This window comes from Natrix helvetica, assembly GCF_964273705.1.
Source record: "Natrix helvetica genome assembly, chromosome: 1".
In the NCBI taxonomy this organism is placed as follows: domain Eukaryota; kingdom Metazoa; phylum Chordata; class Lepidosauria; order Squamata; family Natricidae; genus Natrix; species Natrix helvetica.
This window is the reverse complement of record NC_138548.1, coordinates 196,277,057-196,302,966: the sequence shown is the minus strand read 5'-3', so window position 1 is coordinate 196,302,966 and position 25,910 is coordinate 196,277,057. Positions and strand designations below refer to the sequence as shown.

Genomic DNA, 25,910 nt, shown 5'->3' with positions numbered 1-25,910 from the left:
GGAGCGGAGGTCGTTAATAGTTCTAATATTGGGGGGGAGGTCATTCCAGAGGGTTGGGCCCATCACAGAGAAGGCTCAGTTGAGAGCACCCAGTGATGTGCGGTGAGGTTTATGGCTAGTGAGGCACTGACCCAGTGGTGGGTTTCAAATTTTTTTAGACTTGTGGACTTCAACTCCCAGAATTCCACAGGCAGGCACTCTCAGTTCTGATTTAAAGCGACAGCATTTGTTTTTCTCCTTTGCGAAAGAAGATTCCTTTTTTCTTTTTCTTCTCTCTCTCAAACACACATACACACAGAGAGAAGTTGGATTGGACTATCTCTCCTACCCCCTTCCGTCTCTCTCACTCACTCTCTCTCAAACAAACAAACACACACACACACACACACACACACACACAAAGTTGGATTGGAGGGCAGAGCACCAACGAGGAGACCACAGGAGCCTTTGCCCAAAGCCCCACACCAGGAGGATGAAGTTTGAATTCCTCCCCCTCCCTCCGACCCACACATACCTTTTCCAGCTTTTTCAGAGAGGATTTCAACTCTGCTCTTGCCTCGGGTCCTCTGAAGAAGCCTCGCCCAAATGAGCGCCCTCTACTATGAGGCGGGAGAACCGCGTGCCTCACCTACCTCGGGAATTTTTAGGCTTTTAACCCTTGCTTAACTCTGCTCGAGTGATCATAAAACGCCTAAAGTCAGACTAGATGAGTCATGCAGTTCTCCTGCCTCATAGTAGAGGGCGCTTTTTTAGAGGCTTTTTAAACAGTTAAGCAGAGTCATCCACGGTGAGGCAGCAACTAGCTCAGCCTGACCTCAGCTCTCGCCTTTTTCCTTTTACATTTTTTTTTCATGATGAGAGTGGTGAGGCTGTGCCTCCCCTGCCTCACCTGACTGCACATCGCTGGGAGCACCGTACCTGAACAGTATCCAGTGCTCTGGGCAGGCTCCAGTACTCCCATACCGGGGTGTACCGCTTGCAACCCACCACTGGACTCGCCACACATCGAGATGCCTTTTTTCCTAGCCCAGAGGGAACCTGGTTGCCGCCTGAAAGTAACCCGCATTATTTTCTATGAGAGCAGCAGCAATCCTGACCTTGTTGCTAAGGCACAGTGAAAGAAAAATCTGTGGGGGAAGCTTTTTTCCCACTGACTTGCTTTCCTCATATCTCTAGGATGGGAGGAAAGCACATTGCTGTTGCTATGCAGATGAACCCGTAGCATTGGCACATTTCATGGCTGTTCCATATCCTTGGTTGAAAAGCCCATTGTGGTCATATTCATATTCGTAGACAGGTTACAAAGGAATCTGTAGAGATTCTCAGTCATCCAGGTCATGGTTGTCTTGAAAGTGCTTTTTCAGGAGGCAACTGGACTTTCTTGGGGGCTTTTTTTTTCTTTTGCCTCTCATCCAAGAAGCTTCTTCAGCTCTTACAGGATAGTTGCGAATGCAAGGATTTATATTCCTTGTAGACAGCTGGTCATTTCTTTTAGAGCAGGGATGTCAAACTAAAGGCCTGGGGGCCAGATATGGCCCATGGGTGCTTAGATGTGGCCCGCAGGGCCGCTCTGGAAACAGTGAGGGACCGGCCCATGGTGCCTCTGCCAGGAAAAACGGAGCTTGTGGGGGCTGTGGGTGGCCCTCTGGAGCTCCGTTTTTGCTGGCAGAGAGTTGCAGGAGGCCGTCACAGCTGAAAATGGAGCTCGGGAGCTGGTTTTTGCTGGCAGAGTGCTCGGGCTGCCACAGGTGCCACCGACACAAGTGACGAGCCATATCCACCCTGGAGGTCAAACACAACCCTGATGTGGCCCTCAATGAACTTGAGTTTGACATCCCTGTTATAAAGGGTCCTTGAAGCACTTGGAGTTTATCTGTGTCCTTTGAAGAGTTACAAAGGGATGTTTATCCATCTTACATTTCTTCTGCTTATCAATCTCAGTCTCCTGTCCAATCCTCTCTCCTTTCCTTCTCCCCACTGCAGTAGCTATGAACACATGCAAAGATTATTGGACTAGTTGTGTATACAAAACTTTCATTAAAAAATGTATTGAAATTTATAGCATTCTGGAAATTATCTGTGTGGCGTTTGCACAAACCTTTTCCAAAAACCTCTCTTCTGGAAACAGAACTTTGAAAGCGCACATGGCAGGTCCATGCTCGGATACCTGAATCCAGTCTAAATTAAAACTGAGGGTGAATATAGACAATGTAGATAAAAAGCAGCCCATAACAATTTAGAATGCTGGCATTCTGGAGCAAGATTAGGATGCAAGTACATGGAATCCAATGATTATGGGTTTGGAAGGCAATATATTGGTCCTCCAACTCTCTGCAATGTACAGGAAAATAATTAAACCAGGGTAAACATCTGTTTTATTGGTAAGGTAATGAGAACACTATGCCAGAATCAAATCCAAGGAAGAAAGCCATTGTTAAATTAACATTAAATTGGGTGAACAGATTCGAGACACAAAAATCCGATGGCCACTAGATGGCATCAGGGGAGTACAGAACATTCTAAATATCTTGGTTGGCTTTTAATGGTAGTCCTGATCTTGGCAGCCCACCAGAGTAACCCAATGCACCATCCGCACCAAATCCCGAGGGAGCAAAGCTCAATAAAGAAGCTACAATGGAAGAGGTGTTCTTTGCATCTATGCCAGAGGTCTTCAAACTTGGCAACTTTAAGACTTGTGGACTTCAACTCCCAGCATAGCTGGCTGGAGAATTCTGGGAATTGAAGCCCACAAGTCTTAAAGTTGCCAAGTTAGGGGACCTCCTGATCCATTCATATTTTGAGGAAGGACGGGTACAAAAATGAGCTGATCATTACAGAACTGGAGTCGTCTTAAAACTTGTGCAGGTTGCCCATTCAAAGATCCGGCGGCCAGACTGAATACAGGTAGTCCTCGCCTTACCAAAGTTCACTTAGTGACCACTCAAAGTTACAATGGCCCTAGAAAAAAGTGACCATTTTTCACACTTATGACCATCGCAACAGCCCCCATGGTCATGGGATTTACATTCGGACACTTAACAACTGACTCTCATTTAGGATGGCTGCAGTGTCCTGGAGTCATGCGAACCACTTTTGCGACCCTCAGACCAGCAAAATCAACCGGGAATCCAGATTCACTTAACAACCGTGTCACTAGCTTAACAACTGCAGCGATTCCCTTAACAAATGTGGCAAGAAAGGTCGTAAAATGGGGCAAATTTCACTTAACAACTTTCTGGCTTAGCAAGCTAAATTTTGGGCTCACTTGTGTATGTTGAAGACTACCTGAACCCCTCTTCTTATGGCTGGACAATAAGAAAGGCTGAGTGTGCCAAAGAATTGAGGCCTTTGAACTCTGGTGCTGGAGGAGACTCCTGCGAGTCCCTTGGACTGCAAGGCAATCAAACCGGTCAGTCCTAGAGGAGATCAACCCTGACTGCTCTTTAGAAGGCCAGATCCTGAAGATGAAACTCAAAATACTTTGGCCACCTAATAAAAAGGAAGGACTCACTGGAGAAGAGCCTAATGCTGGGAAAGATGGAGGGCAAAAGAAGAAGGGGGCGACCGAGAATGAGGTGGCTGGATGGAGTCGGGGTGAGCTTAAATGGACTCTGGGGGATGGTAGAGGACAGTAAGGCCTGGAGGAACGTTGTCCATGGGGTCGCGATGGGTCGGAAACGATTTCGCAACTAACAACAACCTGAACTCATGGAACGCCCGTAACTCACTTTAGTCAGCAGAGGGCGCTTCTGACTCTCCAGTTGTAGTCGGGTTGGGGAGGTGGCGGCTTGCCTTGCCTTGCCTTGCCTCGGCTTAGCTTGGAATGGGCTGCAGACGGCTGAGGAGAGACTTCAGAGTTGGCAGCGGTGCATTGTGGAGGGGGGAGTAGCGAGGTGGGTGCCGCTGCCCGGGACTGAGCGGCGGACGGTCGCAAGTTCTCCTGAACTTCGCTGGCCAGGTAGGTAGCGCTGGCGGGGAAGGGAGGGAGGGAGGTGTAGGGTGCGCCTTCGGGCACCCTCGAGGACCTTTCCTTAGGATCGCATGTGTTCCGTACCTCCAGCGATCTCCATGCCTTTCTGCAAAGCGGTTTCTCTGTTCTACTTCCCGCTCCGAGCCGTTGCTCGAGTCCCAACTCGAGCACCCCCCAAAAGAACCGGACAAAGAATACCCCGAAGCATTCGCTCTGCTTCCCAGAGGCGACCCATCCGTTGGACCCCCTTCCCCTTGCCGCCTTCTTTAGAGGTCCTTCCCTTTCCAGAAACACTCCCTTTTCTCTTGATCGCTCTTCAAGCATTCCGCCGCTCCACACCTTTTTCCACAGCTTTCCCTCCCTCCCTTCATTCAGCGCTCCTCTCTGCTCGCTTCAGACGTTCTTTTCCCTTCATCTTTATTATCTGTTCTCATCGGAGTTTTTTTTTCCCCCTTCACCCGCGTTACTCACCCGATTCCTCCCATCTAGAACATTAAATTCCTTGGAAGGGCGCTTTCTCAAAGTAGGCGAAGTTGAAAAGCGCCTGGGAGGAAATTGCCAAATTTGGAGACTGGAAGAAGAGAAGGCGAGTAATTCTGCCTTTGGAAAGAAGAAAACTCAGACTTGGTGTGTTCCCTCCATTTCCTCACCCCACCCCCCACCCCCCATCTGTGTTAGAGTCTGTTGTTGGGTGGGAAATGGGCTTTGCAGTTTGTCTGCAATTTTGCAATCTGAGCCGACTACAAAAACTACAGAACTGAGAACAGGTTTATCAAAATCATGTACTATAAATGCCTGGGGAACCTTCACCTTAATTGAGATTTTGTGAAATATCCTGTACAAGAAAGGATTACTGGTGTGTGTGTGTGTGTTTTAACTGGATATTGGAGGAGAGACTAATTTGCAAAAAGGATTCTTCCTAAGGATTTAAAAGTAGATTGAGTTATCCCCAAAGGAAGGCAGACTGAATTTCCCATACCCAGAGACCCACACATCTGATATGAGGAGATCTACTCAATCTGTAGTTGGTGTTTTCATGCCTGTTAAAACTTGTTAGCACTATGGCTAACATTAACCACAGCAATGCTTCTTTTCCTCCTAACAAAACAAGAAGGAAAATAAGGAGGGGGGGGGAGGAATGATATTCTTGATAGAGGGAGAGAGAGAGGTGTGGGGGTGAATTCTTTGGCTTGGGCAATCTTCTCCCCTCTTGCTGGCCTTCGGGATATATATCAAATCTGCAACACCAGAAAGTCCAGCTTAGATATACAGACAAGCTGGTCCTTCCACTTGCAGTAAAGAGGGAGGATGCCAGCTGGCTGTGCCAGGGCGATCATAGTATCCCGTTGAAGAATGACAGTAGTTGTCTGTCCTTCAGTTTTGCCTGTAAAAAGAGGAGGGGAAAGTTTGGCCACCACAAGCCAGAACAGAGATCGCCTTTGGCGTTGAAAAGTCCCAATCGTCATAAAGCTTCTTCACAGGGTGTATGAAAAAGTTGCATTCATCTCTACACTGAACCAACAGCCGTTTTATAATTTTTTTTAAATGAAAAATAAATTATTTAAGATGCTGTCTCCTCCCTGACCTTTGCTTGGTGACCCTGGTCCTGGAATCCAGGCCACAATTTGGCTTTTGCACCCTCTTTCTGCACATCAGCTGTTTTACATGCAAACCTACTGATACTATGAAACATTATTTTCATATTAGATGTATGACAGGGGTGTCCAAACTTGGGAACTTTAAGACTTGTGGACTTCAACTCCCAGAATTCCCCAGCCAGCATTGTGGAGTTGAAGTCCACAAGTCTTAAAGTTCCCAAGTTTGGACACCCCTGATGTATGAAGTGGTCCAAAAACCTATTCTAGGTCTTTCTTTCCCTTGCCAAATCACACAAGCCTAAACATAAGGCATTTTTAAAAACAGCTAAGAAGGGAACAATTGGGAGAGTAGGTGAGCAATCTGGAAAAGCTGCCACACCCATTCACCATTTGCTGAATTTAGAGAGAAGCCCTGCTTCCATTACCCCTTCTTTCTCCCCTCTTCCCACTCTGCTGGATTCACACCTTGACCAGGAAAGTCATTTGTTTGGCTTTGGCTTTAGTGCATGAGCCCAACCTTTTTGGTTGGTAAACTTCGACTTATGTGGCTTAGTGCAATAGTGTTAACGGACCTAGCAAATTTTGCTTATTTATTTTATGTTGTCATTAGTTGCAAAGTCATATCCGACCCATCACAACTCCATGGACAATGTTCCTCCAGGCCTTCCTGTCCTCTACCATCCTCTGGAGTCCATTCAAGCTCACGCCTATTGCTTCGGTGACTTCATCCAGCCACCTCATTCTCTGTTGCCCCCTTCTTCTTTTTGCCCTCAGTCTTTCCCAGCATTAGGCTCTTCTCCAGTGAGTCCTTCCTTCTCATTAGGTGGCCAAAGTATTTGAATTTATTTTATAGTACTTATAAACTACCCCCCTCTCCCAAAACCAAAGGCAGCTGACAACAGAAACCAAACCAAAAGAAATGTAGTAATAACTAAATCCAATCAATGCCAAAACCAACCATCCAGAGCAAAGCTAAAACCCAAGACAGGTGCCTGCAGTCATTCAGCTGGGACCAACCGGTTTGACTTAAACCTATTTAGGAAGTTTTAGCAAAGCAGGGGCTGTACATGCCTCTGGGGAAGAATGTCATAAAGTGGGGGCTATTAGAATGGGAACTGCTTCAGGCAGATTCATGAGGGGATGGGCTGTTGCTTAGAGGCTGCCTCTGTTCCTGGGCACTCAGGTGTAATATAGTTTGTGATGTTTTCTTAGGAATGAACAATTGTGCAGCTGCCTTGTGTGAGTGAGTTGGGTGTCTGCTATTGACCAGGAACAAGTCCCAAACAGACTCGGATATATAATTACACAGCTATTACACTTAACAGTGGTGATTGTTCGTTGCTAGTCTTTCCAAAGGATTGTGAAGCTACAGGGGAAGGGGGGAAGGGAAGGGGCAAAACGGCCATCTTGCTACCTTCCCTCCAAAAGTTTTTGCATAGTTAATCAGTGATGCCAAAGAAGTGTGGATTTCACATGATTCTAACTCCAAGCCTTATTATTCTCTTTCTTCCCCTCCTCCCCTCACCCAAGGCGGTGGGTGAGGAATTAGTGCCTGTGTTTTCTATACCTACCAGTAAAGTGAGCATAATGTCTACTCAAATTGCATAACAAACACCCTCCGCTCCCCCCCTTTTCTTTCTTGTTCTTTCCTCCCTCTTTTAAGTTTGCCTTAGATCCGGGTGGCAGAGTTGAATTTCAGCCCCACCAGAGAATTTGATTTTAGGTGTTGCCCTTTCTCTGCTGATGCCAATTACTACGGGCTCTTTCTCAGCAAGGAAGGATGCGTCTTGGTCCTGACTCTCAGTCCCAGGCACTTGCTGGGTACGCAGTTCTGGTGTTCAGCTGCCTTGTGGCTTCAAACCCACTTGCTGCTGCATGTGAGGAATTATCAGAGGCCGCCCACCGTTTTTTGATGGTGTGGGCGTTAATGACGTTGGGTGGTGGGTTGGGTTCTCCACTGTATCACCTGGTGCCGAGCAGAGCAGCCTGTAGAAAGGCAGCAACACCAACAAGCACCTTCCAGGTGAAGGGAAAACCTGCTTTCCCACTGAAGGAACAGGTGTGTGCACAGTGCCTGCAGCTGTTGTAAGTAAGGGATGCTGGTTCACATGCTGGAGTGTGTGTCTGTGTGTGTCTGTGTGTCTTTTATAGGGTATGTTTGTATGTGGAAGACAATTAAAGTGGGCAAAGATTTCGAGGGCTGTTTGAGGGGAACTTTGTGTGCCTTTGAGCTCAGTGAAGCAATTGCCATGAGCCCTAAAATTTGATGTGTCTGGAGTCAGAAAACAGAACATTCTGTGGCAGGTTACCAGCTTCTGCCCCAAACAGTATTACCTTCCCATCTGCCTGTATTTATTATTATCTCTCTTTTCCCCCTTAACATTCTGATTTGCTTTGACCTTCTTTCAGTCCTTTGTGTATTTTCTTGTCCTCTTACCCTAGAAGGCACTAAAAAACAACCCTATCACTTTTCTGCTGCTGGGTTGTGTGTTTCTCTGCCCTTTGAGACAGCATTCTTTCCTCTGCACTTGTGTTGGGTGAGGATGAGCCTGGAGTGGAGCATACATGGGTGCCTGGGTGTGTTGGGCTGAGAATGGGGGCTGCGCTTCTTTCTTACCCTTTTGGGTCAAGCTCTGGGAGGCCTTGTGAGTTAAGCCGAGTAGCCCCGAACTCCTTAAGTTAGAGTCTCTCAGACTTTGGACTCTTATCACGGGTGGCACTATCTCTGCCCGCCCCCCCTACCCTGAGCCAGACAAAGGGGGCATTCAGCAGCACGTAGATTGGCATAGCTCTCCCCACGCCTGCTTCCCGCTGTGGGGGCGGCTGTGCTGGGTGCCCGCCAGGGAACTGAAGCTTCTTGCTGACCTTGACACCTTTTCAAGCTCTCTTTCTTGCAAACGAGGGAGGCCTCGGTTGCCACCAGGGCAGAATCTACGGGAAGTATCTGCAGTAGCAGGAAAGGCCATGTCACTCAAGCCACCCTAGATGAAGGAAGACCTCCCCCAAATCCTCTTCCATACATAGGTTGACTCCTGTTTGACTTCAAGCCCTTCCCCCTCCCCTCTCTTGTAGAAGGGTCTCCCTGTTTCAGCCAAAACTTCCGGGTTTTTCAGCTTCCTGAAGCCAGTGATAGAAGAATCATTTGGGTTGCCTGGAAATTGTTAACTGTGGGAGGGGGAGACCATATGGCTGGAGAGAGGCAGAGAAAAGGGCTGCTTCCCAAGATTAAGGGGGAAATCAGATCTGCAGTAGTTTGGATTGTCGGTGGCGTATGGTCAGACCCTCAAAGGCATGTTCAGTCAAGTCTATCCCCTTTCACGCACCCACCAACCAATGGCAGCATTTTGTTGGCCTCAGAATAGGAATCAGCAAGGCTTTGACTCCCCAGGAGCCACCCCGCATTCATTTTGCACGAGCTCTGTTGACAACCTGCCCAGGGAATTTTAAACACTGGGGAGGCCTAGAGCTTGACACATCTGACATTGCTGTTTCTTTGCACCAGTAGAAGCCAGAGAAATTTGGAAGTCAAATTCCAAATTGGGAGGGTAAGAGTGTCCCGGTCTTCAGCCTGCAATACTTTGGCCCAGCCTCAGCTGGCTTAATTGCAAAGTCTCTGGTCAGTCTTGGGCTGGTGAATGAGGTTTTCTTTAGCAGACTAAAAACCAAAGAACGAAATATCCCCATCATTGCCAAAGTGAAAAAGGGGTCTCTCAATGCTAGCAAATCAGGCCTCTATTTGCCCCCTCGATTGATCAACAACTCCATACAAACAGATCACAAAGGATCCTTCTGTTCTCTGTTGAGGAGCTCAACTCAACCCCATGTCCTGACCTGTCCTCTTCCCCTGCTCCTCACAGTCTTCCACTCAGCTGATATCCCAGCAGGCAATAACTGCTTTCTTTCTCCGGCCTTCTTCATTCTGTGCTTCCAGACGCTGCTTTCCCCCACCCCATTCCATTTTCTCTGGGTTGTCAGTGCCATGTATCAGAGCTGTGAGCGCTCTGTGTCAATGGGATAATGGACCCTTTAGCCCCGTGTGGCTCTGTGATGGCACAGTCAAGATGGGAACAGTGGAGACTTTGATCGGGGAGGGTTATCACAGCAGCCATTGATGCAGCCTTGAAGCACCATGGCAAACTCCCTTTCCCTGTCTTATCTCGTTCCTCCTCCAGTGGGGATGCCCGTGGAGTCTTGCTGCTTGACCCTACCATGTGGGAGCTGAAATGTCTCCAGCACAGCCAGTTGGTAAGCACTGGAAGGGTATGGATGTGAAATGGTCTAGAGGGGAGATTTAAGAGGGCGATTGGGAACCCTCTGGGGTGTAGAAATCCCTGGGCTCTATCTCTGGGACTTGATAGCATGGGTGTATGCAGGTTGCAAGTTGACGTTGACTCTGAAAAATGCCATTTATGATGGATGATTTTTTCTTGTCGGTCATTACTTGAAAGTAATCACTACCTGTAGTATGCTTTGATTCAGGTGGTTTTGCTATGCCAACCCAAATATATTTGAATATTTTGAACAAGACTCCTGAATTTGTCATGGATGGATGGATGGACAGACGGATATATCAATATATACATAGCTAGATACATGGATAGTTGTGTGTGTTTGTGTGTCTGCATGTAGAGCTTCCTTTGTCTCTAGCAGCTCCACCCCTGTGCCATTGTCTTCTGTGAGTGCCTCTCAAGCTTCCTCCTGGGATTTTGGAATGTTGCTACATTTATTCTCTTTGCTTCCTTCCAGCTGTTGCCAGGAGGGAAGGGGTGAGAGAAGAGTTACTATAAACTCCAATAGTCCCTTGCTTCCTGCCACCACCACCACCCCCGCAGTGGGGGGAGATGAATCAGGGGAGAGAGAAGGAGAGACAGATGGCTTGATTTCCAGCCCAGATGTTGAATAAGTGGGTCCTCTTCCTTTCCCTGCTTTAGTAGGCAGATGGCTCCATTTTCTGGGTAATTCGAAAGGGCGATAGGAGTATGTGTAAAGTAAGGCTGGGAATTCCACTACTGGAGCGAAGAGGGAGGAAAACAAATCACTTTCCCATTTGTGTGTTTAGACAACAGCCTGCAACAGAGGAATAATCAGAGTAGAGTCAGTGGGGAGAGGCCCCCCACCAAATGCTCCCTTCTTGACAACATCCCTCTGTCTGGTTTGCAAGAAAAAGCCAGGGAGGCTTGGTCTGAAGTAACTGTTTTGGGTTGGGTTTTTTGTTTTTTTTTGCACATTTGTGTTCCCATATTGCTGCTTATTGTATTGTGACTGCCTTCGTGAGAAAGCTTGCCTTGCCTATTCTGGCCCCAGCTGAGGTTGTGAAACATCTGGGATTAGATTTAGTTTCCAGGTTTTTTCTTTTTAATCTCCCCACCCCACTCTCATTGATTTGCCTCTGGAGGCCCTTTGTCTACAAAGAAATGAGAGACAGCAAATGTTTAACTCCAACTATCACGTGCAGCAGCAGCAATCAAAGTAGAATCTGAGGTCCTCCCTGTTACTTGTTTTTCCCCTCAGTGGCTCCTCTCTGTGTCCTTCCTTCTTTGAGGCTGTGCTATGAACTCACTGAAGGAGGGGGATCGAGGGACTCTTAACCACCTTCCCCATCGCTAGATCCAAATTGGAATCTGAAGGGTTGGGAGCGGGGGAAGTCCCATCCCTTGCTCTCCTCCCTCTCCTTCCAGCACCTCAGTCCTCCCCACTCCATGCACTTAGCCTAGCAGGGGGAGGCCTTTGGTTTCTGGTGACAAAAAGCCCGAGGAAGGGATGAGGGAAGGTGAGGACAGAGAACAGTAAAAAGAAAGGCAGGATCCGGGGTCTGAATGATGCAGAAGCCTTGCAGCATTTGGCTTCCACTTCAGGCAGTAAAATAACCGGATTATAGATTGCTGTAGCAGGGAGAAGCTGTTCCTTGGGAAGGTGAGGCAGATGCAATGTGGGCCCCTGCTTCTTCTGTTTCTCCTCCTGCTTCTGCTGCTGTTTCTTCTTCTTGACGTTGAACTGGGAGTCTGCAATTTAAGCCTTTACCTGATGGTCAGTTTTAGCAGCAATGTTGTGCGGCAGGGATACCATATTGATTTTCTAGAGATTTTCTAGCTGCTCCGAACGTAGTTTGCCCTAATGCATATGCTACACAATTACTCGCCTTTGCAGCAACTTAATCCACCCCCAAGTTCCCAACGCCTACCTACTAACAGTGATCAGAATCCCAGTTGCAAGTATTCCCTTGCAAGTATTTAGCTGACCAAGTGGAAAGAAAACTTCCTTTGTCTCTTTCAAATGTCATCAAATTGGCAGGGTGTCTCTTCAGCACAAGTTAATCTGGTTTTACCAGCCAGTTAGGGGAGGAAGGATGGGGCTGTCCACATGGACTGCTTAGAGAATTTTTGTCAGTAGGATTCCACCGCCCAGCGAATGAGGAGCTACATGCAAAATCCTGATCTGTGATATCTTTTGGCACACAGTACAGACCCTACTCAGGAAGGGGGGCGGAATTTGGAGGAGACAATATTCCTGAGGCAAAAAAAAGGGGATCCTCTTGGGATTAACTTCAGTCTGTCTAGTCTGGTGATTCCCGAGTGACATGCTCAGCCACAATTAAATACGGTTGGAAGATTGGTGAGTTGCGAGATGCATACGCACTTAAAAATGACAAAGGCATCCTCCAGGTTAGCAAGGGGAGTTAGAATGACAGAAGGAGTGTTGTGGTGTCTTGGGGTTGGGAGGGAGGGAGGGAGCCCTATTCTTTCTCTGTGTGCATCACACACATGCTCCCAAATGGCGGAGTTTATAGTGTGACATTGCAGGCCTGGAGACTCCCCTGAAAGGGACCTGCAGTGTCTGCGATCAAATGAGATTGACTGTTGTGTCTCTGCTAGATTTTCTGGAACAGGCTCATTCCACCCTCATTTCTAAATTAGGATGGTCCGTTATGTGGGTAGGACAGGCTTACAACTTAATCATCTCGACATTGAGAAGGCTGCTGGTGGTGTGCCTGTGTGAGTCAATGTTTGTATGTACTTCAGCAAATAAGAAAATTGCTTTAATAACAACTCAACACAGGAACACAACAGAGGAAGAAATCCACTTCCATGCGATGGGTAATGTTTCTCACAGTAGGGTGGGAATAAAGCATATGACTAAATTACCACAACACACTAGATTGATTTGATTATTAAAAGTAATCGATGTTTTAAGTTTGGACTACATACAACCATAAACCGACTAATCTAGCTAAAGAATAACCAAGTTAACTGACCTGGTTGAACTCAAGCAAACATAGCTGGACTTGGAAGTATTTAATTTTAAAATAAGCAACTGGAGTGCAGCAAAAGTGTCCACAGAGTCAGCAACTAGTTTATGTTGTTAATTTTGGTCTCTGAATATTGAATCTGAATATTGAAAGTGTAGATGGCTGGAGATTTCTTTCTCCCCTTTCATGAGTCTGGTACATAATTGTTGCACACCCCAGCTGATTGCAGAGATGTGATAGATTAGCTGAGGACATGTAAACTCCTTTGATTTATTAAAGGATTGTGGTTTCTCAGTCAGCCTTTCCCCTTTTCTGATTTTTTAAAAAAATGCCCATTTGGTGGCTGATTTCATAGTTGTGGTGAGAGAGAGAGAGAAAAATGAACCATAGCCTGTAATACTTTGGTCCTCTGACGAAGTATAAAACTATTTATTCACTCATGAATCTGCTACTGTGCCTTTTTGCTGCAGATGGGGTATTTTTAGGCAGCAAGTAGATTTCGGTAATCAGACTGAAGTGTTTTGGAGCATATGCATTTGGAATGAACCTGGACAGTTACCAAGCTATCGTAGGATCTGTGAATAAATGCTTTGGAAAAGTGCCAGTGGTCCTCCAGGGTCAGATTTGAATTGTCCTGATCTCTTTGGATCTATTGGTTGTAGATTGTGGAACTGACAATGGAATACAACTGAAGCGCCCAAGGATTGGGAAGGCTGGTTTAGGATGTTTGTGTTAATTGTTGCACATTCCTTTTCTCCTCCCGTCTAGGATTTGGCCATGGTCCTAGGCCGCCTGTTGCTGCCCCTAATGGTTACACTGATGCTCCTGCTGCCGTTGTACCCAGCTGCTCAACCCTCTTCCTATCCATTATTCGTGGTTCCCAACGGTACATTCAATCATTTGGCTCAAGCCCGGAGCACAGGGGGACTGTATGTGGGGGCAGTCAATGCCTTGTATCAGCTGGACTCTGAGTTGAGGCTTCTAGAATATGCCCGCACAGGGCCAAACCAAGACAGTCCCGAGTGTCTCCCTTTCCGTGATGTTCGTGAGTGTCCGCAGGCCCAACTGATGGACAACTCCAACAAGCTCCTCCTACCGAATGAGCGTACTGGTGAGCTAGTGGTGTGTGGGCAGCTGTTCCAGGGAGTATGTGAGAAGCGAGCTCTGACGGATATCACCAAAGTGTTGTACCATCCTGAGGATCCAGGAGACAACCAGTTTGTGGCAGCCAATGAGCCAAAAGTTTCAACAGTTGGTTTGGTGGGGAAACACAATGACCGGGACTTGCTCTTTGTGGGTCGTGGGCTGACGGCAAAGTTCTCTGGAGGGATCCCGCCATTTACCATCCGCCAGTTGGAAGGACCACAGGCCTTCTCCAATGAAGGAATGGGGAAACTGGTTGTGGGTGATTTCTCAGACTACAACAACAGCTACGTCGGTGCCTTTGCTTCTGATGGCTATGTCTACTTCTTGTTCTTTCGGCGTGGAGCAAAGGCACAGATGGAATATCATACCTATCTCTCCCGGACCTGCGTAGATGACACCAACCTCTATTCCTATGTGGAGTTGCCTCTCGAATGTCAACATAGTCAAGGGCAAGCTTACAACCTGGCTCAGGCTATGCATTTAGCACCCGGTTTTGCTGGAAAAGACAAAATCCTTTTTGTTGTTTTAGCTGCTGGGCAGGGCTCCACTGCAGTTCCAACTGGGCGGACTGCACTGTGTTCCTACAGCTTGAATGCAATTAATGCAGCAATGGAGAAGACACGGCAGCTGTGCTACACCACATCTGGAATAGGCGACAACAATGACGAGGAGGCTGCCATTGAATACGGAGTGACCTCTCGTTGCAGCTCTTTATCCAAAGTGAGTGACAGGACAGGAATGACTCTACTGTTTAGGGGAAGAGGATCAGTTGCTCCACCCCATGGAGGCTGCCTTCCAACCTTTCTGTTTTTCATGTTATTCATTTCCAGGAGTCCCCAGAGATTTACCCCTGTGGGGATGAACACACGCCTAGCCCCATTGCCAGCCGGAAGCCATTGGTGGCTGAGGCACTCCTGACTACCGTGCCAAGATTGACAGCTGTGGCTGCCATGGTAGAAACAGGCCATACCATCGCCTTTCTGGGAGATGGTGTTGGACAGCTGCACAAGGTGGGTGTAATAATGGTAATTTCAGCTATGTTCTTCCTTTTCCAGCCTGGTTCCTCCACATCTATGAGCAAATAACTCTCATGGTTTGTCCCAATACATCTGAAGGACAAAGGATGAAGAAGGCTATTAAAATTTAGGAGGAGGTGATGTTGGAATAGAGAAGCTGGAGCAGTGGGAGTTGCATCTCCACTTCCAATTCATTCATTGGTACATCACTGTTTCCAGAAGTGGGGGATACTACAGAGTGGTTCAGCTTTGGGGACAAGGCACTTATCAAATATTTAAAAGCTATGTATGAATTTTTATTCTTTTTTAATTCTTGCAGTAGAGGTCATGTCGTGCATGATAAGATAATATATACAGCTGGTTTTTTTCTCTGAACTGGTGGCCTCCAGATATGTTAGATTACAATTTCCATCATTCTGGCCAATATTGGACTGAAAGGCACAAGTGTCAAAAAGAGGGGATGAAACTTTATTCCCAGATAGGACTTCATTTCACTAGCGTTGGTTCCTAACATTGTTGGGCAAGATGTGCAGAAATAGCTTTTGACTCATGTTCTTATTTACCCCAAAGCATCCTGGCTTTCAAGCACCAATACACATTGGTGTATTTCTTAGACTGGCAAATGTTTGTAAATAATTATTTAGTAGAAATAATTATTCTGCTAAATCTACTAGGATGGAGTTGCTAAGTTTCATAATTCAAGATTGGTCAAGTAAATCATTGTATGGAGTTGTTTCTCTCTACCTTCTTCAAGTAACAAGATGTATGAAATGAGTAGGATTGCAGATGAGGGTTTTTCAAATTGAGAAGTCCATGTTTGCGATATTTTAAAGTCAGATGGAGGCACATTGGGAAATCCAATATATCAAGGAAAAAGATGCCGCATCCTGCAGGGTTTCTTAGTTCTTCTCATTGGTTAGAGAAGTAAACCTGTACTGCTTAACTAAATCCACCCAGACAACAATTCAATTACAACACCTTTGCTACCTGCAGAATTCAGCTTTTCTGAATGAGAAATGAGGCTTCTTTTGAAACAAAACTGGACTTTCGGTTTAGGTATCACAAGGATTGCTTGGTCAGGAATGTTTTCCCTCCCTCTGTGACTCAACTTTCTGTAAATTAATGACCAATAATGTCTTCTACATGCAAGGTTGATTTGGCTCAGCCTCTTGTGAAGCAAGATTTGGTCTGATTCGTTTTAATTGTATGTTTCAAAATATTTTAAATTGCAAGTTTCATGTGTGCTGTGCCAGCCCTTTATTTGAAGGCAGACAGTCTCTCCTCTTCAGACTGGGTCTGCAATTTATGATTGAGCTGCAATTAAGACTATTCTGCTGCTATGTTAGAAAGGTGGTTTACATTTGTAGTACTTGCACTTAGATGTACTCTCTTGTACCAGCATTGACATCATCCATCTATTGGTGGAGTGCAACTATGCTGTACCTGCAAAGCATGCTGGGAGCCACACTCCCAAAAGTTTGGGCAGAGTCAGAACAAAGAAGTGTATGGAGGCAACCCCAGAGAAATGGATGAATCTGATTTGCTCCCATGTATGTGATACTTTTCCCTTTCATTAAAAAAAAAATCTTTTGTCAGCAATTTTAGAGAAACTTTGCAGTTAGGGATTAGGGCGTATAAATTGTGTACACTGCAGCAAGTCATGTTTTATAACAACAACAGCTAAAGGTATTTATCTACCATTCATTAATGATACTGCTGATTTCTGAAAGGATAATCCTAATAATAATTTTCAGTTCTTCTCTTTTGCTCAGAGTAAATGATTAAGTTCAGGATTCTTTATTTTTATTTTATTTTATGTCCATTAATTCTAACTTTTAGGGAAACATAATAGTCCCAAATCGGAGAAATTTTGCTAAAACTTGCAAATGTTATCTAAGCAGCCCTGGAAATGGATATCCCTCAAAGCCATTCCTTTTCCTCCCCCTTACAGTGACCTGGATGTTTGCTTCCATGACTTCTCATGTAGGGATTCTTTCTCTAGAAAAAGGAAGGTCCTTCATGTATATGATCTGTGATTTGTTCTGTGAGGGATGGCAAATGAGTGCCAGATATATTTCCTGCTTCCCCACTTATTTTTCCTTTTTCAAGTTCAGTTCCTCATAATTTTGCACATCGGGGACAAATCCTTGCTTTTCTAAGAATGATCTTTGCCAAGACTTTGCTTACCCATAGTTGCTTTTCTGGTGTGGCTCCTGGCTTGAAGTGGGAGTTACTCTAGTCTTATTAGAATTGGATACCCACACAACTTTATCAAAAAGTCCCTGACCACTCAACCCAATACCACACAACCAACACAAACCCTAAAACTGCCAAACATCAAGAATATCTCAGAAATCACAAATAGACTACTATGACCACATGGAATCAGTGTAGCACACAAGTCAACTACAAGCCTTTCAAAACATCCTACACAAACTAAAAGACTCAGCAACCCCAGAAGAAAAAACAGGAGTCATCTACAAGATACAATGTAAGAAACGCAACAGCCACTATGTAGGGCAAACAGGCAGAAGACTGCCAGAATACATCCATGAACACCAACTGGCAGTCCGAAGACATGACAAAAATTAATACAATACAATACAATTTAATACAATACAATTCTTTAATTTCACAACATATAGACAGATTTAAGCATAGTTTCAATTGGGAAAATGTAACAATCCTTCTAGAAGGCTGGCACTCTGACAAATCAGCCATCAACAGACACATAGACATTAGCAACATCTATAGACTATGCAAAAGAGATAGTCAACCAGCTCAAGACTCCAGCACTTCACCAGTAATCAGCATTCAGGTCAGCATAGATTAACTCCAAGGTTAACTTTAGACCAACAATCAAGTAAACAATACCCCAATCAAGAAACTGCCAAAGAGCCATCAGTAAACAGCCCAACCAAAGAATATCTTAAGACCGCCTCCACCCACACAGACAGGCAAAACACCAGAATATAAACTGACAGCAAACCCACTCCTTACTACGGTAGTATTGATGGGTTTACCTAGTTAGGGTAATGAAATGTCTCAAGAAAACAAGCAAGCTCAGAGAGGATCAAAGACCCCACATTTCAACCCTGAGCTACAAATATTCACCTTTATTAGTACTCTAGTCGTACGTCTGTTTGGAGGCCCTTAGTGTTTCCTATAGCTTAGGCTCTCAAGAAGCCGGCATAAGGCAGTCTTCTTTCATATTAAGAATAATTCATATGATTGTAATTCTTCTTCCAAAGAGAGTGTGGATTCTCCATTTAGCCACTCAAACATTATGGGAATCACTTCTTGAACATTCTTTTGGTCTTCTTTTGAACTACCCATATCTCTGACTTGGGTTGATTTTCCTAGTATCTCTGCTTATTTCTGTTGTTATTTCTGATTGGAATGACCTATTGGGAAATCAGTGTTTTGCTCTGCACTTTCTCTGTTTCAATGGCTTGGGAAACTGGGGCTGTGCATTCTTTCCCAATAATCTTCTTAAGCACTTCTCTTCTTTTGTTATTCAAACCACTGCAAAGCTGCTTTACTGAAAGGCTTCTCTGGAAGATTGACAGTCCCTGGGAAAAAAAAGGTGTTTCAGCAATCAGCCAATTTAACACCAAAGCACATTTACTAAAGCCACAGAGCTGTCCCCATCCCATCCACTTCCTGTCCCCCACCCTCCCATCCACATCCCCTTCCCATCCCCCACCCCTCAGCCCTCAAAGTTTAGGTACAACCCTAAAAAGAAAACCCTCCAATTGTAGTTATTTAATGTTAGTTGATCTAAATTGGAGGTCTACAAACAGACTTAACTCCTTAAATCTGCAAACGTGGCAACTTTAAGACTTGTTGATTTCAACTCCCAGAATTCCTCAGGAGGAGTTGAAGTCCACAAGTCTTAAAGATGGCAAGTTTGTAGACACCAGATACAAATGAAATACAGGTGATTTTGCTCTTGAATCTACCCATTTCTTATGGAACCTTAGCTTTTGAAAGCGCAGTGGGACATTGGGAGTAAAAATAGTTATGCAGCCTTAATTGAGTTAGTCTTTGACAGAGAAGGAAGCCCGCTGCTTCAGGCCTCCACAGCATAGGCACACTGCTTTTCAACACTACCCTTGGTATTAGCAAAAAGAAGCATTCCTTCAACAGGAATGCAATGAACTAAATTATGTATGTATGTATGTATGTATGTATGGATGGATGGATGGATGGATGGATGGATGGATGGATGGATGGATGGATGGATGGAAAGGTGATTCTCCAGCAACCTGAGAGCTGCCAGACATCTCATCCTTCCAGCCAATTCACAATCTACTATCTGTTTTTCAACCCAGACCTGGCAGGCTTCCTCCCCATGGGCCTGCCTCTTCTCACATTGTGGATTGCAGGAAAGCCCAGATTTGCTTGTGAGGTGACATACCCCAAGGCCTTTCCCCCCAGGCATCTGAATAAGAGTGTTTTTCTTCTCCTGTTTGACCCTCAGAGCTGCCCCCAAGGTGGGTTAGATTGAGAGATAATGGCAGGCCCCAGGGGACCAAGATAGTGTCACTGGTGGTGAGAATTATACATTTTTCCCCTCCTCTTTTCTCAGCTGTCTGTCTGGGCGAGACTAATTTTGCCAGACGTTTTAGCTCAATGGCATAGAATTGGGGAGAGTCTCTAAATATAAAATGGAAGGTAGAGTTTGAGCCCATCAAACTCACCTCTGTTGTATGCTCTTAGCCCCTATGCCTTCATCCAAAGAGGGAACTGTGTTTAGCCTGCAAAAATCTAAATAACCATTAGTGCCAAGAAAAGCTATAGCAAACTGGAAGATTAGAGGAAACAAGTGAGAGAAAGCTATCTTGGAAAGCTACCATTGCTCCTGAGCCAGGTGATAATCCAACAATACCATTATCAACCTCTCCAGGATTGAGATTGGCTGTAATAATAGAAACGCTGGATTGAATTGTGCATAATCCTGTACCTCTCCTTCCTCCTTATTATTCAGTGAATTGGGAAAACGTAATGTCTGTCTGAGTCAGGGGTGGGTTCCTGCCAGTTCTAACCTCTTCTATAGAAGAGGTTCCACAAATCTACAGTGCCGTTTGGAACCGGTTCCAGCTCCCTCCCCCCACCCGTCCGCACATCATCAAGATGAAGAGCGAGAGGAGGAATTCTGGGAGTTGAACTCCACAAGTCTTAAAGCTGTCAAGTTTGAACACCCCTGGGGTTTTTTTTTCTAAACGGTTAGGGGTGCAAGGCTCTTGCAACTTGACATGTTTAAGACTTGCGTGCTTCAAATGCCAGAGTTTCTGAGCCAACATTTTGGTTGCTAAGCAAGAGCGTTGTTAAGTGAGTTTCACCACATTTCACAAGTTGACCACGCCCACCCAGTCATATGACTGCCAAGCCACTCGCGCTCAGTCACATGGCCAGCAAACCACTCCCACAAAGCAGGCCACACCTACAGAAGAGGTTCTAAAAAAATTTGAAAATCACCACTGGTCTGAGTTGTTTTCAAATGTTATCTGATTGTTGTGGACATAAATGTTCCAGCCCCTTTTGCCTACCTAAGGATTCCTGCATATTTCAAAGTCAAGTTTATCTTCCTTACTCTCTTCAGGGAAAACTCCTCTACTGTTCTGTCTTGCAACAGGGAAGAGAAGGTCCAGGGAAGAGGAGGTCCTTTTCCCTTCCTCCCACCCACCTTCGACTATGACTACAAGGTGGAGGATGTCAGTATCTGAACTCTCTTGCCATTGGAGTCCCATTTGAAAGGTTAATCTTGAACCCCCAGGAAGTTATACTCATGCCTCTGTTTTAACTGATCACTTACAAAGAACTTTTGAAATGACTCTGAGAGCCCATGTTAGGGCAGTTTTTATGTACCCTGAGGAATATTGATCCTGGACCAGTGGTGGGTTCCTGCCGGATCGCACCGGATCGCGCGCACTCCCTTTCGGCGCTAAACCAGGATCGTGCGCTCCCTTTCGGCGCTAAACCCGGAAGTACGGTCTTGCCCCACCCCTGGCGACGCGATGACGCTTGCCTGCGCTCCACCAGCTCGGCTGGGAACGGAGACGTTTCTCTGCTCAGCAATGTCTTCAGTGGAGTGGTGGCAGCCTGGCAGGCTGAGCCTGCGTCCCTTTCAGGCGCTCCGCTCTGCTGAGGAAACGTCTCCGTTCCCAGCCGAGCTGGTGGAGCGCAGGCAAGCGTCGTCGCGTCGCCAGGGGCGGGGCAAGAACGTACTTCCGGGTTTAGCGCCGAAAGGGAGCCCGCGCGATCCGGTGCGATCCGGCAGGAACCCACCACTGTCCTGGACATACTGGTCTTGGTCTATTCCAGACCTCCCCAACTTAGTTTTTTCTGCCTGGACTCTTGATTTTGACTCTTGGTGATGTTCTGATATTTTTATCTAAGCTGATAGATTATTATTTCTATTGTCTACATTGCTATGCCTTGGTTTCTCATAGTCTCAGTTCAGCTTTCTCTTGTCTCCCCCGTGTTCCTTTTTGGTCTACGTTCTATCTTTCTTATATACAGTGCAGATGTGGGATTCAGCAGGTTCTGACCAGTTCTGGAGAACTGGTAGTGGAAATTTTGAGTAGTTGGGAGAGCCGGTAAATACCACCTCTGACTGGCCCTGCCCCCATCTATTCTCTGCCTCCCGAGTCCCAGCTGATCGGGAGGGAATGGGGATTTAGCAGTATCCTTCCCCTACCTACCATGTCCACCAAGCCATGCGTAACAAGCCACACCCACGGTAAAAACTTTTGAATCCCGCCACTGAATACAGCGGCGGATTAAGGCTCACTGGTGTCCTAAGCACTGACAAATATTGGTGTCCCCCTCCTTTGTACATAACTTCATTGAGACTTTTTTTTCTTTCTCAACTTCATGGTGCCCCCTTTGGGCCTGGTGCCCTAAGCACATGCTTAGTCCGCTTCATGGTTAATACACCACTGCTTATATACTCTACTGTGGTTCTCACTACTTCTTTTCCTACCCCCAAGCTTGACTTTCAGGGAGAGACATGCTCCAATCAAATACCAGTTTGATTCCTTTCTGCCCTTCCTTTCATTTTAGCTTTTTGGGGGTAGGAAAAGAAGTAGTGAGAAAATACAGGAATCCTGTAAGTGGCAAAATAATGCCACATCTGAGTGAGGTGGGGGGATTGCGCAATCTGGAATTACCCTTGGCTACTTTTTTTTTAAACCCTCCATTGTTTGACTGCTTATCTCAATTTGCTTTCTTTATTTGCTTTTTAAAACCCTTTCTGCCCTACATAACTGAATTACTCATTCCTCATCTTCCTTCTCCCACTTGGTGCCTCTTTTCTTTGGATCTTACCCCCAACATGCATTTTTCAGAAATACTTAGTACCTGTGGAGGAGAAATGTGTCTTTTTCTGAGCGCTTAATCTCTGCCTCCTTTCTTTACCTTATTTTAGGACATCCCTCCTACCAGTAATGTTGCCTGTAATTTTGTTTTTTTTATTGCAACCATATGAAAGGCTGCATCTGTTTGAAACTGATTTGTTTCAAAGTGCCTAATTGTGAATAAATATTTTAAGTAGAAAAATATTACTTCTCTAGGCTGGTTTGACCACTCTATTTGTGATTTTACAAAATAATGAATGTATATTCAACTATAGATGAAAACCTGATTGCTTTCTCTAGGTACTAAGCCTGGGAAAGTTTTTTTAAATGCCTAGGTATGTATTTTAATGCATAAGTATGCATAATTCTGGTTATAAGCTGAACCAGAAATACGTAGATCCAATCTTGGTGTTGCTAAATCCCAAGATATTTCACCCTTCCTCCTACCTGTCCAGAGCATTGTATAGGTAAATGTAAAGGTTCCCCTCACGTATATGTGCTAGTCATTCCCAACTCTAGGGGGCGGTACTCATTGTTTCAAAGCCGAAGAGCCAGCACTGTCCAAAGACTTCTCCGTGGTCATGTGACTGCCATGACTAAACGTCGAAGGTGCACGGAACGCTGTTACCTTCCCACCAAAGGTGGCCCCTATTTTTCTACTTGCATTTTTACATGCTTTCGAACTGCCAGGTTGGCAGAAGCTGGGACAAGTAATGGGAGCTCACTCCATTACTCAGCGCTAGGGTTTCAAACAGCCAAACTGGCAACCTTTGTGATTGACAAGCTCAGCGTCTTAGTCACTGCCACCATATCCTTAGAGCATTATATATATGAAGTTTATTTTTATCCTGTTTTATCCTTAAAGTTTGAAGTAGATTTATGCTGAGAAAGGATGGCTAAGCTTCTTATGTGTTATAAATAAATGTGTTTGGGTTCGTTCTGGGTAAGCATGTTTAATTCAGCTAATTGTGGTTTTGTAAATCATGGTTTGGGGCTTAACATATTAAATGCACCCAGGTTGGTTCAGTAAATCACCTCTTAGCATAAAGTGATCTTCATGACTTAGATAGGAAGTGAACTGGTGGCTCTCTTAGGCTGAAACTACTATAGTTAGCCCGGAATCTAGTATGGTAGAGCTTTCAATAGGGCTCACTTCAAAGTGAGCATATAGAATTGAAGAATTAGTTAACATCATATTAACTTTGATTGTTAGCTTCTAAGCCTCTCAAACATAATAATGTTTTCTCTTTACTTGCAAAGTCTTGTTAAAATGTATGAGAGAAAACAATGGGGCACTTAAATATTACAGTGGAGCCTTGTTTTAATGAACTAATTTGGAAGAGGTATACCTGTTATTCCTAATGTCCCCTATGTTACTTTTGAGAACGAGGTTTGTTTGTTTCTTAGATTTTTATCCTGCCTTTAATACTTTATAGGTAACTCAAGGGATTGAACACACATAATGCTCCTTCCTCCTTCAGTTTTCTCCACCACAACCTTGTGAAGTGGGTTGGTTGGTTGTGAGTGAGTGGCCCAAAGTCACCCAGCTGGCTTTCGTGCCTAAAGTGGGATTAGAATTCACCATCTCCTAGTCAGCACTTTAACCACTACATCATATTCTCTCTCTCTCCCTCCCTCCCTCCCTCCCTCTCTCCAATTACTTAAGAGAGCATTCCTTGTAAACCCAGTAACATTGCAGGATGAGAGAGTGCTTGAGGCATAAACATGCCTAGCTCCACAAACACACCAGTCTTTGCACACAACTCTTATCTGGCCAGGCTTTCCCACACAAAGGCCTACCTTGCATTGATGTGTTCCTCATTGCTGCTGCTGCCGCCTTCCTGCCTGCTCATAAAGCACTTTTGTAAATTTATGGCTGAGATTGCTGTCGATAGAAAACTGAGTAGGAAAGATTGCCACTGGCTACCCTTGCTGTTTTTTGCTTGGGAAAAAAAAATCCCTCAGAGTAATATCTCCCAGCACTGCATTTCAGGATAAGTGAAACCTTGATTTAACAGACCTCCCTACACCCTCATTTAGAAAAGGTTGGTTACAATGGACCAAATATCCATCCAGGCTCCCTCTTCAAATAATGGATAAATCTATTGCATCTGGAGTAGTTTAGAGAAGGCAAGTTAAATGATCTTCATTTTACGACCTTCATGAAAAATGTATACAATTTCTGTGATGATTTGCAATTGATGCCTATTATATCATTTACATCAATTATGTAAATTCAGGATATGGCAGAAGTTACATTATTTGCAGAATGACATCATGATATAGATTAGATAAATCACCAGAATAACATGCTTTCACATTTAAGGGACATTTGGGAATAACAGACATACCTCTGCCCAATTAGCTCATAAAAACAAGGCTTCATTGTAATATTTAAGTGCCCAGTACTTTTCTCTCATATATTTTAACAGGGCTTTGGAAGTAAAGAGAAAATATTGTCATATTTCATAGGTTTGGAAGCTAACAATCAAGGATAACTTTTCATGGCAGGCACCTTAAAGGCATGTTGGTCACCAAATCCCATAAGCGTTAGTCAGAGATGGAGGTCTACTCCACCTTAAGACCTGTTTGGACAATACTAAGCATGGAAGTAGAAAGTATATGAAATGAGCTAGAATAAACTACACCTAGCACCCTTTACGGGCTGGATAAAGTATAGAAACTATGAATCCACAGCCAGAAAAAGAAGCATACCATGACAAATTATTCTGTAGAACAGTGATCCCAAGACAAAAGCATGAAATGGAATTCTTACACCACACTATGCTTTGCTGAACAAGCTACAAAGACTGTTTTCATATCTCAGTCTAACCCAGTGGTTCTCAACCTGTGGGTCGGGACCCCTTTGGGGGTCGAGTGACTCTTTCACAGGGGTCGCCTAAGACCATCGGAAAACACATATTTTTGATGGTCTTAGGAACCGAGACACCAATTTTATGGTTGGGGGTCACCACAACATGAGGAACTGTTTTAAAGGGTTGTGGCATTGGGAAGGTTGGGAACCACTGGTCTAAACCATAAGCTATCATTCACAAATCACAATGGCTGGATTCATACAATCAACGAAATGCAGACCAAACAAACATATGATGTGAAACTAGCCTGTATGGGTAAAAAGCTGAAATGCAATAAATCTGTAATGTAGCATTTATCTTACTTACAAACTCAGAATCAACCGCAGCCAGTTAAAAGGATCACAGTTAGAAGGGCTCACTTCTGTCAGTCAAAGGTGTCAAAATCTGGTTGGCTAGTGGTTTTATAGCTTCTGATGACTGTGCATTCAAGATCCAAAGTAAACAATACAAATATTTTGAAGAACGTCCATAAACCAAGCTAATATATCTAGTGGAGCAATACTTTTAGCAACCCACATAGACGGATTGTCTCCAGACCCTCTGCCTCTCAATGGTGCATTCATTGTTGTGATAACTGAACCCATTCAACAGCTGCTGGTTATCGTCCTCTTTTTTTTCCCTTCAACTTTTCCCAATATTTTTATGGATTTCCCAAGAGCACTGTATCTTTGCATCCCATGTCCACAATACAATACAC

The 25,910-nt window shown here is 45.0% G+C and overlaps 1 protein-coding gene across 5 annotated transcripts in view; it reads left to right on the top strand.

Moving 5' to 3' along the window:
• Positions 1-3,794: 3,794 nt before the first annotated feature.
• PLXNB3 (plexin B3) overlaps positions 3,795-25,910 on the top strand; it is a 62,202-nt gene continuing 40,086 nt past the window's right edge. The window contains exons 1-4 of one of the 5 annotated variants that reach the window (XM_081953048.1): positions 3,795-3,958; positions 9,741-9,813; positions 13,583-14,680; positions 14,791-14,970. In XM_081953048.1, coding sequence (XP_081809174.1) covers positions 9,778-9,813; positions 13,583-14,680; positions 14,791-14,970 — 1,314 coding nt within the window. In that variant the 5' untranslated portion in view covers positions 3,795-3,958; positions 9,741-9,777. Of the gene's footprint in view, positions 3,959-7,576; positions 7,654-9,740; positions 9,814-11,434; positions 11,482-13,582; positions 14,681-14,790; positions 14,971-25,910 lie in introns of those variants that run through there. The other 4 variants (XM_081953049.1, XM_081953050.1, XM_081953052.1 and 1 more) reach the window with 4 other exon arrangements.